This window comes from Glycine soja, chromosome 9 (genome assembly GCF_004193775.1).
Source record: "Glycine soja cultivar W05 chromosome 9, ASM419377v2, whole genome shotgun sequence".
NCBI classification, from domain to species: Eukaryota; Viridiplantae; Streptophyta; class Magnoliopsida; order Fabales; family Fabaceae; genus Glycine; species Glycine soja.
The window spans coordinates 1,158,323-1,175,518 of record NC_041010.1 but is presented as its reverse complement, the minus strand read 5'-3'; the positions used below and the strand labels follow the sequence as shown (position 1 = coordinate 1,175,518).

The following is a 17,196-nucleotide window of genomic DNA, read 5'->3' as shown; positions in this document are numbered from 1 at the left end:
GTTTGCCACGGCGCGTATGACGTTGTATCTATCACCGTCCTTTGTAGTAATTCTTAAGGGAAGGTACACTACAATGGATAAATAGCTTAGATTTACTTAAATGTGCTGAAAGCAGTTTAATAGAAAAACTTAATTTTCTGATTACATGAGAAATCTAAGTAATGTGGTTTCAATACTTTGAGCTTATTTTTTATTTAATAAAATTATTTCATGGTAGAAAATATATTAAAAAGTGTGTCATTAATATTTTTTTAGTTAAAATTTCTACCATGCATAAAATTGATTAATAGATATTTATCCATTTATTAAATAATAAAAATATTTAAACTTTTATATATTAGCCATTTAAAAATTATGTTATCATATTATTAGTATTTAAAAAGAACATCATCAAATTAATCTTTTAAAGTGCAAAAATATTTACTAATCATTTTATGTTTATTTCAGTCCTTAATTTTCGACAACAAACGAGATAATATTTAAAATTTTAAAGAAACAAATTTAGCGATTGTTTCTTTCAAAGATTATTGTGATTAGACTATATCATTTAAAATAATAATAATAATTAAGAGTTTCTAAACAAAACATTCTCATAACAATCTATCGGAGAACACCCTTCTTATATACTCTTTAGGTAAATAACTTTTTTTTTAAAGTCTTTAGGTAAATAATTAACTAATTATACTAAATTGTATTAAAAATTCCATGTGCAAAAAATGTAGTATTCCAGCATATTGCCATATCGGATAAAGATAGGTGCTAATGACTCTTTTTTCCCCTCTTTTAAGTTTGGTGCTGAAATAGCTTATGAATTTGATATTGGGTGGAAGAGTTGGCCACCCCTTTTGTCAAATGCCACCATATGGTAAGGTCCAATTTAGAGGGCACCCACTTGCCCTACCCCCCTGTAAGGGCAAAGGGTTAAATTATTACTATTTAATTAAAAAAAAAAGTCAATATAGACTCACTGAGGTCGAAAAATAACGTTGGTGGAGTATTAAATTACGTCTATTTTGTTCATACGCTTTTTTTTATTGATAATTTTCAGGGCTTGACTAAATCAATTGTGTATTTCTTTTTATTGTGCTAAAGTATTGGTATTTTGCGTTTGACAACATCAATTGCGTATTTGTATTTGTTTATATTGTCCTGAATCCAAATCGAAGCATAGTTAGTCATAATTGTGCGTGGTGTCATTTAAAAATGTAATGTTTTATCGTGCTTGAAAACATTTAATTCAAATGGGATGCTTAAAATTATGTCATCGATTATCTAAGTAGTACAATTTTATTTTTAGTAATTATTAATCCAAGCATAAACTCTTGCAACATAGTTATGACACATGTGGCTTATCTCTATCGTGAGTTATCAATGTAATGTAATGGAATTTTCTGTCTCCGGGTCTTTTTATTTCATGAATTTCCTTGCATTGCATTGCATGGGACCCTTGTTCTACAATCACCGTCACAAATTTATGGAGAGGGGTCCCGTCACAATGTTGATTGAAAATGAGTGGCAATTCTGAATTAGTCTGAGTTATCTGTTATTGTGGTGCCATTAATTCCTCCATCAATTCAACCCTACACATCGAATGAGTCCAAGCTCTAACCAAAATCTTGGTGTTGGTTCAATAACACTTTATCATCGACCTAGGTATTTGTCGGCTTTATATTCGATCTCAAAACATTCGAGTAATTCTAATAGTAAACATGAGTTTAGCATTCAAAAAACACTTAATGTAACATGAAACCTGATTTCTCTTATGACGTGACCCTTCTAACAATCTAATCACTCTTCTCCAAAGAGATTATTATCCACTAATTAATTATTATTTTTATCCTGGTTTATTAACTTAGACGACAAATTATATATTTAACATTACTTGAAAAAGTTTTAAAATATTTTTATTCTTAAAGTGATATTTTTTTTTAATTTGCATATTAGAATTTAGAATTACACACTTAACTTCGTAAAAATATTTTTCTAAATTTTATCCAACAGTGAAAACCAAGTGTCTCCACCGCTTTCACATATTGCCTTAACTCTTAGTAAGTTTGGATTAAATTCAATTTTCTCATTTAAAAATTAAAGAAACAAATAATTACTTTTGCTATTTTTAATTTTTTTTTATCATGATATGTCTCTTTTCTAACCATAGTCAGCGTCACGTAAACGTTAGAAAAAAAAAACAAAATTAATAAGTACATCATATAAAAAAAGAAAGAATTAACACAAGTCAGCTACCTTTCAAAGAAGAAAAAATTGCACCTTGTTGCAACTTGCTTGACGACTTGACTTCATCCAGTTAAAGCCACAGGTAATGTACCTATTGCCAGCCTAACTGATTATTACATCTTTTGTTCAATTTATTTTTAAAAAACCTACTGAATATATGAAACTAATTTCTTTACAGCACATTTTAAATGATTTGGGCTGTATATTGTAGTAATTGCACACTTTAATAAATAAATTACTGCAGACTGGTGTACATTTTAAACTCGATTTTATAGTTGAAAAATATAGACAAACAGATAGAAGACAGTGAATATCTTTCATATCTGAAAATTCAATTTCAAAGTATAATCATTATTAGTTTGTTTGGAATATTATCTCAAAGTTTCCAACCGTTCACATGCACTTTTCAAGGCACTAAACGAAGAAAGAACTCCAACGTTAGATTGAGAATGACTTAGAGTTAAAGTATATCTAAACATATAATAAATATATTTAAATAATATCTATTAATTTCAGTTAACAGTTTCCCCTCTTTACTTTAATCTCTACAAATTCAAATTCAAAGTATAATCATTATAGTTTGTTTGAGTTATTGTTTTAAAGCTTCAAAATGCCAACATGCATTTTTTAAGACACTAAATGGAATGAAAAAAAAAGTTATAAAATTGATTAGAGAGTAAAAGAAGAAAAAAGGGGGAAAAAGATCACAAATTTGATTCACTAGTTAATAAAAAATTAACAATTAATCACTAATGGAATAAAAGTACATTTAAAATTTTAAATATATAAACACTATGAGATACTAAAATATTATCTATTAATTTCAATTAACAGCTATCATTGAAAGAAACGAGAAAAAATGGAGACAATGTTTTTCGTTTAGTGTGTTTGAATTGTTTTCATGGCACTAAACGAAAAAATAAAATAAGAAACTGTCATTGAACTGAATATAACGTCGACTTGTGTTGGATGCAAAAAAAATTCCAAACAACACGAGGTTATGAGTATGACATTCTGTTAATTGTATATTTATTTTCCATGGCAAATTATGAACTCCGACTGAACCACAAATGACAACAATGGGAACTTGTATCTATATAATCTTTGTTTTTTCTAGGACCTATATAATCTTTTGTATGATAAAAAAGAGAAAAAAAGAAATAAAATAACTTATATAATAGAGAGAAAATACTGAAAATATATTATATAAATAGCAGAACTCTAATAATAATGACCCAAAAGTTTCAGAAGAAAATAGTCAAACAATATTACAAGATAAAATACAACAAGATCTTAACACTGAAAAAACAAAATTAGAAAAAAAAGGCAAGAAGAAAATCAATTTTTAAAAAATTCCAAGCCACGGAACATGATACTGCTCTAGATACTAGATAGAAATCAGAACTCTAGTTTCTATTGCATGTTCAACAATTTTGGTCCTCGCCTTAAGTTGACTCTACTTCTGCCTCTTGTAAATTTTAGCCAAAAAGGACTTCAATACAGCTTGAACTGCTTTGATAGGATGAGCTTCAATGGAGGATACAAGCTTTGCATAGCTCCCATTCTCGTACTCCTCAAATACACCCTATTCATTCGGATTGAGAGTGAATAATCCAAAGAAAATCAGCATCTATCATGATGTGCAGAAATTTTTGCAACTTCATTTGCATTACTTTCTTGCAAAATGTGTGGAAATGCTATTATTCTTTTGGCATCTTAATTCTGTTTTCCTTATTGTTTTGGCTAATAGGTCATCTTAATACGTTGATATTCCAAAGATGCATGTTAGTAGTAACTTTTCCCAACAAATTATAATTATTAGAGCTAGATACAAATGAAGTTCAAACCTGAAGATTAAGCTCATTGTACAGGGCCTTTACTTTAGCAACATTTTCTGGATCTGGCTTACCATAGTTCTCCTGCAAACCACAAAAAAACAGTGACTTATTGCAGTCTAATCATGGCAGACAATAAGGAAAGAAACGGGAAATAATAAGATGCTCACTTACTTGTAGAACTTTCTTTTGTTGTTCATTACTAAGTTCCAAGGCTTTCACAATTAACCAAGAGCACTTGAAATCTTCAATATCTGTACCTATCTGGTCCCATGGATGACAAGAATGAGATTAAAGAGAAATTGATGTTTCCAAATCCATTATCCAGAATGCTCACCTTTCCAATTGTTTGAGGATCACCAAAGCAATCCAAATAATCATCCTAAAATGAGAGGGGAAAAGGAAAGAGAAAAAAGATAGGTTATAATACAGTAATTAAAAAAGATAGGTTATAATACCGCATTCTAGAGTCTAAATGATCTCTAAAGAAAGCCAAGAGGTCAAACCTATAACAAAGTATTACCTGTACTTGAAAGTATGTTCCCATCTCAACAAGAATGTTCTTTACATCAACATTTTTGTCTAGATCCTCACCCGCCATAAGCAATGCACATGCAACCTGTGTAAGGAGCAGATATATATGAAGATAATTCCAGTGTGAAAAGACTTGAAAATGAATCAAATACAAAATAAAAAAGAAATAACTTCTTTTAAGAGAAGACTCATTAGAAGCATGTTCTTTACAAAAAGAGAGAGGGGTGGATAAAGGTAACAATGCAATTTCAAACTGAATAACAAATTACAGTGTGCCTGAAGAACCATTTGACATTAGTATCTCTAGGAAAAGGGACAAAGAAAAAACCAAAAATTAGGGAGGCTATACGAAAAAAAATGTACAAGAATTAATACTTACTGGAAGGTAAAATGAATAATATGCAGTCTTGTACTGAACTATACGTCGATGCCTGCAGATGATGTCCATTTGCTAGTCATTAGTACTGATTTCCAAGAAAGAAAGAAATAGTGAACAAGATACTAAAGTGGAATATATAAAATTGCATCAAAACATAGCACATTGCTAGCTAGAAGAGAAGGAACGGGTAACAGGCAAATTTCACATCATATTCTTCAGCATGCCCGGCCAAAAGGAAGTTAGCATTATTCTTTTGAAAATCTCAAGCAGCTCTCACAAAAACTGGCTCTAAGATAGCAAGCAAACTCACTAGACATCTCTAACTTTAAACCATAAAGATAGACTAGTATACATCTATAGGCAAGCGGTTATCTCTCCTCTGATATTAGCTTCCAGCAAAGTTTTACAAAATACTGTTGATCTCCACACCATAGAAACTAGAAAGGATGTGATATTGCTCTCTGGCAGAAGAATGTTTCCTTTTGCATAGTTATTATAGTCACACTCATATATCACCCAGCATTTCATGTTTGTCAAAAAAGAAGTTCAATGGTAATCATTTCTCCCTTATTGTTCTCTTTTTTTTTTTCAGTACTCACAGTGTTAATGTGTATTTAGAAAGGTCTTTTTCTCCTTCCAATGTGGTGATCAGATCTATCATCTGTCCTGAAGCAGTCTGAAACTCAACCTAAAAGAAAAGCAAAATAGTCAACTATAAGCATACTAACAAGATGAACTCCACCTAATTTAAACTTCAGCATTTGTGCAAGTACAACCTCATTAAACAAATCAAGAAGATCAATGTAATATGGCTTTCCCCTGAAGTGCTTCCTAAGGATCCGTGGAATATGGTTTCTTAGTAGAACTCCATCATTGGCTGCAATCATTCCAACCTACACCATACAGTAATTAGAGATAATTACTTTATCCCAACAGCAGCATTAAGATAACACAATGGCACATGTTTATTTTTCTACAAACCTTGGGCACTCTAAACCAGCATGGCTGGCCGCGGCGTGTGTGAGAGTTATCCATAATGTCATCAAGAACAAGAAAATATGCCTGAAGCTGCAAAACCCATCAAAAGACGATCATAAGATACCCCAATGCCATCACAGTAAACATCTGAAACGATTAGAACTAGTATAATCATTCAAACAAGAAAAGCATAAGCTTTCAACTTCCATACCCATTCAATACACCAACCAAGAGCACTAGCAAGGAAAATTTCGTCATCATTTAATGCCTGTCCTTCTTTCAACAATCTGTAGCTGTCAATGACTGACAGTCCCCGGTTCAACTTTCCTGCAGTTATAATCCATCATTTTGTTAATAACCTTTATCTCTTTATGAAAAAATGCTTCAGAACATAATACCCCCTCCTTTCTTTCCTAGCAAGGAATAGTAACTATAAACTAATAATTACTCAGCACAAACATCAAAGAAATTCTCAAGTCACACCTCCAGGCACATTGTAGTCTAGCATCTGCAATAAATTAAAGTACATAACAAAGTAAGTAACAGAACAAAATACATATGCATATATTTCAATGAACCAAATGCGCATGACATCACGTATACAGTAGCAGACACAAGTAATGGTATAACTTACAATATTCCATGACAAACAAAATTTCTTTTTTTTTTTTTTTTTTCTGGAGAGACAAACAAAATTTCTTCAATCATCATTGCAGTAACTTAAATTTTACTGAACTGAGTTTTTTTTTTGTACACTAGGATGATTACCATAAATTTAAAGATAGAATTTTACGGAAACAAAAGCCCCCAAAGAAACAGTCTCCTTCCTAGAACTTGCCAGCATCACATTAGCCTCAAAATTAATGTTATGTCACACTTATTTTTTACCACTTGTGGTAACTTTCACTAAAAGAACCAAATATGTCATGGTCTGTAAGCATTTGTATATCGGAGTTTGAACTCGAGACCACTAATTAAGCTGATACATCTTACATTTCACGTCAGTTGATCTATGCGCTCGACGGCTAAAGACACACATTCTAGTAGTAATAATTAAACCAAATCTACGAAAACATGTTACATCCTCATTCTCTCTCCTTTTTGTTTGTTTGCGACATCAATGACACAGAATTTCCCCCATCCACAACTCAACTACTACGATTAGAAGGGGAAAGATAAGATTATATACCCGGTCGACCCAATGGCGAGCATCATCGGAGAACTCGAAGGCGGGGTCGTGGAGGAGTTCAGATTTGAGAACGGAATAGACGTTCAAGAATGTAGACTTGAGATCTGCCATGGCTCCGGAGAATAATTTCTTAATTGAGTTGTTGTTTTGCAGTTGGAATGAAACACGGAGAGAGAGAGAATGAGCGCTGGGAAGAGGAATTTAAGCAACGAGAAGCGTTAAGCTGTTTGCCCTGTGATGTGAGTGTGTTGTTTCACGCGTGTGGAATTAATTAATTAATCGATTATGGATGTCCTATGCTTCAAGCGGTGAAAGCGAAACAGCCACACAATAATTTTCTTTTCTTTTGTTCTTCATTAGATAACTTTTTTTTATCATAATAATTAGAATATTTAACTCTTTACCCTCGACTATAAAACTAATCTTTGATTATGAGTTTAACCCCATTTAAAGTTTTCATCATTCCTCCATAAGAATATATTTCACGGAAGCAAACTTAATTTTTATTCATAAAATTTATTTATATTTACTGAATATAATTTAGATTAGTTGGATATTAAAAATGTGTCAACCATAAGACATCATAAGATTCAAAAAGTGATTGTAAAAATATTTATAGATCATTGTTAATAAAATGTTCACTTTCAAAGCAAAATTTCAACTTTATGTTCTTAGAAAATATGAGCTTCATCCTGATCAATTAGAATACGACCCTTATCATTAATTCCTTTATTTATTTTTTTCCTCTCTTCACATCTAACGTTGCACGCATATTGTTTTTTTCGTCATAATCATGAGTAGAAAATACTAGCATGGGACTCACATATTTTTCAAATATTTCAATGTTGACAAATGATTGAAATTTCGTGGCTCCATGCTCTTTTTTTTTTTTTTGTGGTATTTCTCTAGTAACAAACACATCGTAAATTACTTTTCTGATCATTCTTTCCTATTTAAGAGTGGAAATTACTGCAACATGAGACACCATAGGTTTTTCAAAATTTTCACATGCATCTGATTGACGTCAAATGAGCACTCAATGTTGTTTCTCACTCTCCCTTCCTTTCTCACGTAAAAAACACATAAATTACCATTCCTTCTTCTCTTCCCTCTCTCACATCCACCTCGTTCTTTCTCCACTACCAACAACCATCTACTTGCTTGTGTTCTTTAATTAATAGTACTAAATCAGATCGCATTTACTTTTTGTGTGCCATTAACGTAAATAATTTACATTCTCACCTAATTGTTAGGTATAATTATTAAGAAGAGGAATTATATGTATTGACTTTTATACATTAAACATCCTTTTTAAAGAGAAATATATTACATAATCTTATTATTTATTTATTATCCTTTCTTATTATACTATACATAGTATTTTTTTTCTTTCTAGTGTCGAATAGTGTTAGAATGCCATTGATCATTTTCCTATTATGAATTTGGACTTTCTACTATGTAAAGAAAAAGTAATCAGAGTTATTTATGAGAAAAATAATTATTAATGTTTTAACACATTCATGAGTTTAATATAGTTATGTATGTAAGGATAAAAGGCAAATATAGTACACTAAAAGTAATGATGAAAAAAAGGTTAAAAAATTAAAAACAAATAAAAAATAGAAACTAAAAACAGATATTCTTAAATTTAGTTAAAGCCAAAAAATTAATACTAGACTACTAACATGCTACTTCTCAGCGTACTTCAAGTGTCAAGTAGAAACAGCTTTAACGTTGACACGTGGCAACTTCCAATTGGTTGTGGTTCTTCTCGTTCGGAATTGGATCGAACACGAGATTTTACCCCACGAGGATGGCGCGCGGAATCGGATATTATGATCACCTGCTTCGCGTTTCTAACATCGCAAAAGTATATTTCAATCCAACGATAGATATTAAACTGATTCGTTGATGTTGGTGAAGTCAAGATGAATCTCGTGGCTGTAGTCTGTTCACAACGGGAGTCATTTTTCTTAGTTACACTGTTTAATTTTAAGTCTGTATGCTTCACGTGGTATAGTGTAATTTTTTTTGTCAATATCAATAATGCTTCCTTCCACCTCCTTGCAATTTTTTTCTTCATTTTTAATAATAATGATAATAGAATTTAATTAAAATATAGTGATTTCTTTTACTTTAGTGTTTAATTTTAGATAGATTAATTGTATAAAAAATTTATTGACTATTATTTACAATAATTACTTTAAAAATTATGTTTAAAATTATTTTAAATTAATTAGTATTGTAAAAAAATAAAATTCACAATATATTAAAATTAAAATATTAATAATAATCACTGTACCAATTTTTTTAATTGAGCTATTTAAGTAATAAGAATGCATGGTGCACGTGGTATATTTATTTAATAGATCTCTCATCTCTGTACCTGTTATAATACTGACATAGATGATTGCATTTATTTATTATATAAAAAGTTGCAGATCAATGGTCCCAACTCTCAAAAAATTGTATACTGTATATTAATAAAAAGAAAATTGCATACTGTACTTTTTTTTTTTGTTGAAAGAAACGAATTGTATACTAGGAATATTCTAAATGCATAATCGTGATGTAGATAAAAAAGGAAAAACAAATAAAAAAAAAATTTAGTTCGTTAATGAAACATGAAGATCAACTTATATTGATTTAAGTGGTGAGAAATTTTCATTATAAAAAAGTGGTAAGAAATTTGATTTTCTTCCACTAAACTTTTTATATTAGAATTAAACGAATAAAAGAAATAATGGTTGCGTATTACTCAACTCGCACTAATCACAAGTTTAACATGAAATAAACGAGAAGAAGGTAATTGTATTTATTAACACTGAAGAAAAATGCAGATATGCCATTTTTGTTTAACATGAACTAAACGAGAAGACAACAATTGTATTATGCCAAACTATTATTATTATTATTATTTGAAGAGAATTTCTTGCCAAATATAAAATGACATAAACTTTTCTAAGAAATTGCAACAAGAGAAAAAAAATATTTTACAGCCATTTTTGTTTTGCTGAAACTATAAGCATTCAATAAAAAAAACTTAAATATATTTTTTATATGTAATATATATTTTTTCAGTTTATTATTTAATTTATTTTATTATCTGACATTTTCAAATTTTATTTTTATTATTTGTCATTAGTTTTGGTCCTTAATAATATGATAAATTAATAAAATATTACATTATTAGTTAAGTGATAATATTACATATTAGTGTTATGTTACTTAGTAAACTTAGACTAATGACATATATAAAAACAAAATTTTGAAAATGTGAGATAATAAAATAAAATAAAATAAAAAATAGGTAGTAAACTGAAAAAATAAGTATATTAGAAGTATGAAAAACATAATTATGAAGAAAAAAAATACATATATAATTGTAAGGATATTTAACTCAGAAAAGTTTAAGGAAGAAGCATGACACACTTTGGAACAAAGAAAGAAAATAGTTACGCGCATGTAATAAGTTTTTGTCGCATGAAAATCAATCTATTAGATCAGTTAATGCTTTAACATGATTCCAAAATAAACGATCAAATGATTGACACTGAGAAAGGGAATCTATCTCTCGGTTATGAGTTTTCAAGTTGTTAAAGGAAACATTTGGCGTAGCTGAGGAGAAAAATGCTTAAAACGGTAAGAAAACAACTGAAAGTAATCAAAGGTAATAATTCCTTAGCTTGAATACAATTTGTGTGATTTGAATTTTGAAATTGTTACATGTTGGTGCTTGCTATTGTTAGTGGTTCATGACTTCTTCTTCCGCTGGTCATGAGATGCTATTATAGGGGTATAGAAGTTTGTTGCTTTTGATAATTGCATTGCGTGTGAATCTGTCATAACAATCTTCTCGCGTTTGGTTGCTTTGTTATGGTCAAGACTTGATAACCTATGCAAGTTTTATGCTTTTGAATTTCGTTTTGAGAACTTGTATCTTCTAATTCAGTGCTTCAATGCACTAATGCATGATTTTTGTCCTTGTTGCTTATGGTGTGTGTTTTAAACAATGTAGATTTGTGTATCTTCATTGTCCTATTCAATAATGCATCTTCTGATGATGAAGGTAGTAATTTTTTAATCCCTAATTTTTTTTTATTTCTTAAATTATTTGTTACATTTTTTATAACTTTAATGACTATTTAGCCTTTATTTTATTTTTCTCCTCGGACGAAATAAGTAGGAGAGACGTGTTAGAATGTGGTTGTTGTTGGGGTTCGAAGGTGCAAAGCAAGGAAGCTGAAATAACTAAATGATTCTGAATTCTTGTTCCATGAGTCCACAACCTCTGTCACCTCACAATTTCAGAGACCTCTTCGATTCCGTCGAAGCTTTTCTCTTCGACTGCGACGGTTCGTAACTCTCTCTCTCCTCACTCCATTTCAATAACATCTCTGCTGAAACTGAACCACGCCACGTGGCACGTTCGCATTGGTCAGGTGTGATTTGGAAGGGCGACGAACTCATCGATGGTGTTCCGCAAACTCTGGACATGCTTCGCGCCAAGGGCAAGAAGCTCGTCTTCGTCACCAACAATTCCTGGAAGTCGCGTTCTCAGTACGCCGACAAGTTCCGATCGTTGGGAATTTCGGTTTCGCAGGTTCGCTTTTGATTTGAAGACTTGGATGTTGTTCTCTGAATTGTGGTAGTGATTTTTTTTTTGTTCTTTTTTGGCAGGATGAGATATTCTCCTCGTCTTTTGCGGCTGCTATGTACTTGAAGGTCAACAATTTCCCATCACAAAACAAGGTTCCTCACTTTCTTTTCTTTTCTTTTTTATCTTCTCCCAAGTCATAAACTTGTTTTATTATTTCATCTCTTGCCGCGTAATTAATAGTTAATTATGAATGGAGAACGGCGAGTGTGTAGTGGCTTGGTTACACTTTTGTTGATGTTTTTTTTTAATCGGCCAATATTAATTTTTAGTTTGTTAGTTTTTTGTTATCCGAGAGATTCACTTGTGTTAATGTGATTGCTGCTATAGAGTTGCTTGGTTTTTATAAAGATACACTGCTTTTATTGTTTTTTTATCCGTAAGAATCCAAGAAGATAGTGTTTTTATTGTGTTTCCTGATTTCAAGTAATATTTGTTTAGGATTAACACGCATTCCACTATTGCTTGAAATTTATTGAAAATTATACAATCAAGAGAAAGACTCATTAAATGACTAAAATTTGTGATTTTCAATTAATTTCAGCAACAATAGTGTGTTCAAGAGAATATGTTAGAGAGAGTGTTGCTAGCATTTATCTGTTTAGGAATGGTCACAACATTGTACAGTTTTTGGAAACAAGAAAAAAATCATGGTATTTGTAGTTATTAGTGAAAATAAAATGGTCAAATATTTTCCTTATATCAAACAGGCCCCTGGTTTTCAGTTTCCTCTTAGACTTGTGCTGTCATATTAAGTCTTCTGCGTATATAAAGTTATGCAATATTTATGACATTTGTGTTCTTCTCAATGTTTAGGTTTATGTAATTGGTGGAGAGGGTATACTGGAGGAGTTGCAGCTTGCAGGCATTACAGCTTTTGGTGGTCCAGTAAGTTCTGCATATTTATAAATGATAACCTGTCTCCCTCCTTTTATTTTTTCCTCATTGAAATTGAAATTTCCACTGCTGTTCTATCGGATTAGTTTTTTCAGTTCATGTTCTCTTTTGCTTGTACATATTGTTGTTTGGACTGAGAAGGAACTACTTGTGGGTAAATAAATGCACTTGTGCATGCGTTGTTAAAAAGGAAGCCCTTACACTAAGCATTTGACTTAAGTGATCATAACCGAGTTAATTATTAGGCTACATTTCTTAATGGCAATGCATGCTTCAAACAACACAGAGACAGAGGGATGAGAATCACAGGATTGTCGCTGAAGTTATCCTCACTAAAACATTCCTTGATTGCAGGACGATGCAAATAAAACAATAGACCTGAAGCAGAACTGCTTTGTTGAACATGATAAGAGTGTAATGTAACACCTTGCTCATTGTTACTTTGAGTATCTTCATTGAGACCAGTGCTTGCAGTTAACTGATAGATTCACTCTTTCAGGTTGGAGCTGTCGTGGTTGGTATAGATCCAAACATTAACTATTATAAGCTTCAGTAAGAAAATCTATTCCTTTGCTCTTTTCTTGAGAACTTTACTTCCTGGTTCTTCTGACTTGTGTCTCCAAACTCTCAGTTCAGAAATCAGAACCCTTGATGACTTTTATAAATATATGGAATCCCGAAATAGGATTGATACTATCAGAACTATACTCCATTTGCTAGTATGATCTGAAGTATCCATGACATTGCATTTTTTATTTACCAAGCTGACATAACTTGACCTTCTAATGATCTTAGTTTGTTATCATCAGTGCATGAAAGCTTGAAGTTTCTTTCAATGTACATGTTGTTAACTCACTTAACTGAATCTTTATATGGGTCTTGAAGCCCAAATCTTGATCCCACTTCATGATCCTGGTCTTTGACAGCAACATAGTTGGGAGTTACCTACACAAAGACACACTGATGCTTAAGTTAACAAAGGAGTTGAAGGTGTAAGTGAGGGAATAGTAGAGTGTGATCCTATCTGGGGGGTTGTCCCTTTATATAAAGTGAAATCCTTGGGATAATTGGAAAGTAAAAAGTAAGGATCTTCTATAATTAGGATAGTTATCCTCTAAGTGAGGCAATTTAAGAGTGGTTACATCTTTGCGGTTCAGATCTTTAGAGATCTCTCTGGATTTTAGTCTACAACAGTTTGTTAACATTAAAGATTTGTATGGATATTCTTGAGGGCTGACTAATAAGTTCATAATACTGTGAGAATAATGTAATGATGAAATTACTTTTCTTTGAGAACATTAATGATGTATTTTAAGTAGTTTTTTTAATTGCTAATTAACCCAAAGCAGAATAACCAGTGAGTGACTCAGAATCCTAAAAATAGGCTGTGCATATTAACTTTAGCATGTTTTTTGGTGAATAGGTTGACTTTTTTTGTTCAAGTTATTACATAATAGGTGGATAGAATCGTCAAATTCATATATATAAAATATGCCAACATCATCTTATATTTGGGTGAAACAATGACAGACATGTCCTGTATTGAGAATTGTATCCACATTTATTTAATTACTTGCTTTTAGTTGTTTCTTATTTTGGTAATTCAATGTCATCTAATAGGTATGGAACCCTTTGCATACGTGAAAATCCAGGATGCCTTTTCATTGCCACCAACCGTGATGCAGTTGGACATATGACTGCTTTGCAAGAATGGCCTGGTCCTTTATTCAACTCAATTTTATTCTTAAACTATGGAGGATTAGTATGTAACTTGCTTGTATGGCCTGATAATTGAGAAAAGTTGGATTTCAGGTGCGGGGTGTATGGTTGCTGCTATATGTGGATCAACCCAGAAGGAGCCTGTTGTGGTGGGGAAACCGTCAACCTTTATGATGGAGTTTTTACTTAAGAAGTAAGAAAGTTAAATGTTTAAATTTCTTGGTCTTGTTTGCAGTGGTTTGTGTTATATTTTAAAATTTTCTCTGCGTGTAACTGATTCTCTTTGGCAGATTCAATGTAAGTTGCTCCAAGATGTGCATGGTGGGTGATAGACTAGATACTGATATATTGTTTGGACAAAATGCTGGTTGCAAAACACTTCTAGTTCTTTCAGGTAATGGGACTTGTCTTTTTCTGTATCATAGATGTAACTACAGAAGTCATTCATAACGTATTGAGATTACTTTTATTTTGCGAACAGGTTGCACAACTCAATCAGCTCTACAAGATCCTTCAAATAATATTCAACCTGACTATTATACTAGTAAAATTTCTGACATGCTTGACTTATCAGGAGCATGAATTGGTTCTTCCCAATTTAGACATTCTTTGATGATCCATTGAGACTATACAATAATGCTCTACATACACACACTTTTATTTAATTTTCACAATCTAATTATAGCTGATCTCATCTGGATTTCTGATACATCACTTTGGTGTGAGGTTGATGTACACCAAACATTATTAAAGGCTATAATAGTTGTTCTCCCCTGTGAATCAGAATCATATAATTGCAATGTACTCAGATTTCGTTACAGAATATCAGTCATGACCAGGGTGAAATTACACTTTCTGCCATTTCAATAATATGGCACCATGATTATATTACATAAATGAGGCATTGTAAGCTGAATGAAAATTTTAATATTTCTAATACTGCAGTTCTTCATTTGGTTCTTCTCTGTTGTAAAAGTAAAACTCTGGCTTATTCATTCACAATCACAGTTAAGGTGCGCTCATCCAAACCAACAAGGTCCACTGAATTTAAATTCAGATGCTGTAGAAACTATTAAACTATAATCTTAACTAGGAAGCTTTATAAAATAATAATCTTGCTGTAGAGGTTCTTAGAAAATATAATTGCTCATAGAATTTGCAACGACCAGCTCCCTCTATTTATCTGATGTATTGATGCTATACAAATTTTCGTAACAGCCTGATCTTTTGTATGCACGGGACATGGAAAAGGAAAGGAAAAAAGATAAAAGGTAGAGAGGGGTTGGGTTGGGGAACTTCCTTGAGAATCCTTAGTTCACCTTTCTTTGATGATTGTGCTATATCTCCTTGCACCAAGCACCACTTAAATTATAAAAAGGAAAGTTCAAAATTTTGGCAACTGTGAAACTTTATAAGTTGGACCAAAGTTGTATGTTACATAAAACTTCAACGATGTGGTTTGAGGGACGGCGCGTCAGCATGGTGGTATTTACCATTTTTATAATATTGGTGGAATTTGGAAATCCTGAATGCCAAATGACCATAACATGCAAGATAATGCATAATCTGAGACAATATTAATTGTTTGGCAATAATAAGCTAGTAGTTAAATAACCCATTGGATCTTGGACATTAAGAAATATCTAGGCAAAAGTTTTTACTCCCAAACTAAATCAACACATAATCTGGTAAGTGGTATAAGTACAAGTATATGCACGGCCAGTATAAAGCCACAATGTTTCAGTCGACAAGACAATGGCTGTTGTCGCATAAGACGACAAAAAACTTATCCAAGATTTTCTATCTATTTCTGTTACTAATAATAAGCAGGATAACACAATATAGGGGGATAGAAGGACTATCGTAACAGAATTTAATACACGATCATATATCCGCAGAAAACGGATTATGCTACTTAGCATCACTGGCAAGATGTTCTGTCCCACATGAACTCTTCATTATGACTTGTCTCTTTTAAGAAGTGCCAACCTCAAACTATAGAAGCTTCCAAATGAACAAGCACAAAGTCATCTAGTCTGGGTGGTCTATCATGAATAGTGCCTGTCTTGAATTTCAAAGCTCCATACCTTGCCAATTCAGGTGGAACAGGAAATTTAATTAGAACATGCATGTGATATTTTGGTTTTTGATGGTTGAAGGTTAGGAAATTTCCTATCAGGAAGACGACTCTTCACATTTATATCCCGAAATTTTTGGTGAAGTTCACTTGGCTATGTTCCACCCTCACAAACATTGGTGTCCTAAAGAGTTAAGAATGTAGTATCCACCCCGGTACGATGTATGATCACTTCACTATTCACATGCTTGTCATGGTTTTATGGTATGAACCACATCAGGAATGACAACATAAGTTGTAACTTAGGACATTATATCTCTTGGTACTAAATCCTTCAAGATTAATCTCTCTCTACTCCTATGATTTGTCACCATGCAAAGTGGTCACGTGCTATATATCCTTTATCCAAAATAGTGGCAACCATATCTGCATTTTTCTTCAGTTTTCATAAATGCAATTGCTGTCTTCTCTTCTCGTTTAGTTCATGTTCATCAACCAATGTATTTTTTCTTTGGTTCATAATAAACCAATATCTTAAGCTTAAAGAATTTCTTACCTTCCCTCGTTGGGCTCATTGGGCCGTGGGCCCTCTGTGTGATATTAGATCCAAATTAAAAATGGGCTCATGTTTGGGTTGGCCTGCAAAAGCAACTAGATACTCTGTTGAGTCTCTACCTCTAAAATTAAAGGTTGTTG

General features: G+C 32.0%; 2 protein-coding genes across 3 annotated transcripts; one reads left to right on the top strand and one right to left on the bottom strand.

The window, feature by feature from the left end:
• Positions 1-3,424: 3,424 nt before the first annotated feature.
• Positions 3,425-7,392, bottom strand: LOC114368744 (farnesyl pyrophosphate synthase 1-like). The gene is made up of 12 exons (XM_028325988.1): positions 7,151-7,392; positions 6,445-6,469; positions 6,173-6,288; positions 5,965-6,051; positions 5,760-5,876; positions 5,583-5,671; positions 4,984-5,035; positions 4,594-4,689; positions 4,408-4,452; positions 4,245-4,334; positions 4,083-4,154; positions 3,425-3,820 (listed from the first exon to the last, which is right to left on the bottom strand). Exons 1-12 carry the CDS (start codon positions 7,259-7,261, stop codon positions 3,692-3,694), a joined length of 1,029 nt encoding a protein of 342 aa, XP_028181789.1. The 5' UTR covers positions 7,262-7,392; the 3' UTR covers positions 3,425-3,691.
• Positions 7,393-10,660: 3,268 nt separating this feature from the next.
• Positions 10,661-15,360, top strand: LOC114368909 (phosphoglycolate phosphatase 2-like). 2 transcript variants are annotated; one of them, XM_028326196.1, is made up of 11 exons: positions 10,661-10,820; positions 11,334-11,505; positions 11,593-11,753; positions 11,831-11,902; positions 12,624-12,695; positions 13,059-13,118; positions 13,204-13,256; positions 14,325-14,422; positions 14,517-14,616; positions 14,714-14,817; positions 14,905-15,360. In XM_028326196.1, the coding sequence occupies exons 2-11, from the start codon at positions 11,406-11,408 to the stop codon at positions 15,003-15,005; spliced, it is 921 nt and encodes a 306-aa protein (XP_028181997.1). In that variant the 5' UTR covers positions 10,661-10,820; positions 11,334-11,405; the 3' UTR covers positions 15,006-15,360. The 2 variants fall into 2 exon arrangements, with proteins under 2 accessions (XP_028181997.1, XP_028181998.1); XM_028326197.1 differs by lacking the exon at positions 10,661-10,820 and adding an exon at positions 11,204-11,219 and having other exon boundaries at positions 11,337-11,505.
• Positions 15,361-17,196: the final 1,836 nt, after the last annotated feature.

Bases quoted from the DNA above. Each gene is read 5' to 3' on its own strand.
- LOC114368909 (XM_028326196.1), top strand. From the start codon at position 11,406: ATGATTCTGAATTCTTGTTCCATGAGTCCACAACCTCTGTCACCTCAC. The intron at 14,423-14,516 runs GTCCTTTATTCA...GTTGGATTTCAG, and splicing joins TGCTTTGCAAGAATGGCCTG to GTGCGGGGTGTATGGTTGCT. The intron at 14,818-14,904 runs GTAATGGGACTT...TTTTGCGAACAG, and splicing joins AACACTTCTAGTTCTTTCAG to GTTGCACAACTCAATCAGCT.
- LOC114368744 (XM_028325988.1), bottom strand. From the start codon at position 7,261: ATGGCAGATCTCAAGTCTACATTCTTGAACGTCTATTCCGTTCTCAAA. The intron at 5,672-5,759 runs GTTGTACTTGCA...CTTTTCTTTTAG, and splicing joins TTCTTGATTTGTTTAATGAG to GTTGAGTTTCAGACTGCTTC. The intron at 5,036-5,582 runs GTGAGTACTGAA...CATCATCTGCAG, and splicing joins TCTAAATACACATTAACACT to GCATCGACGTATAGTTCAGT.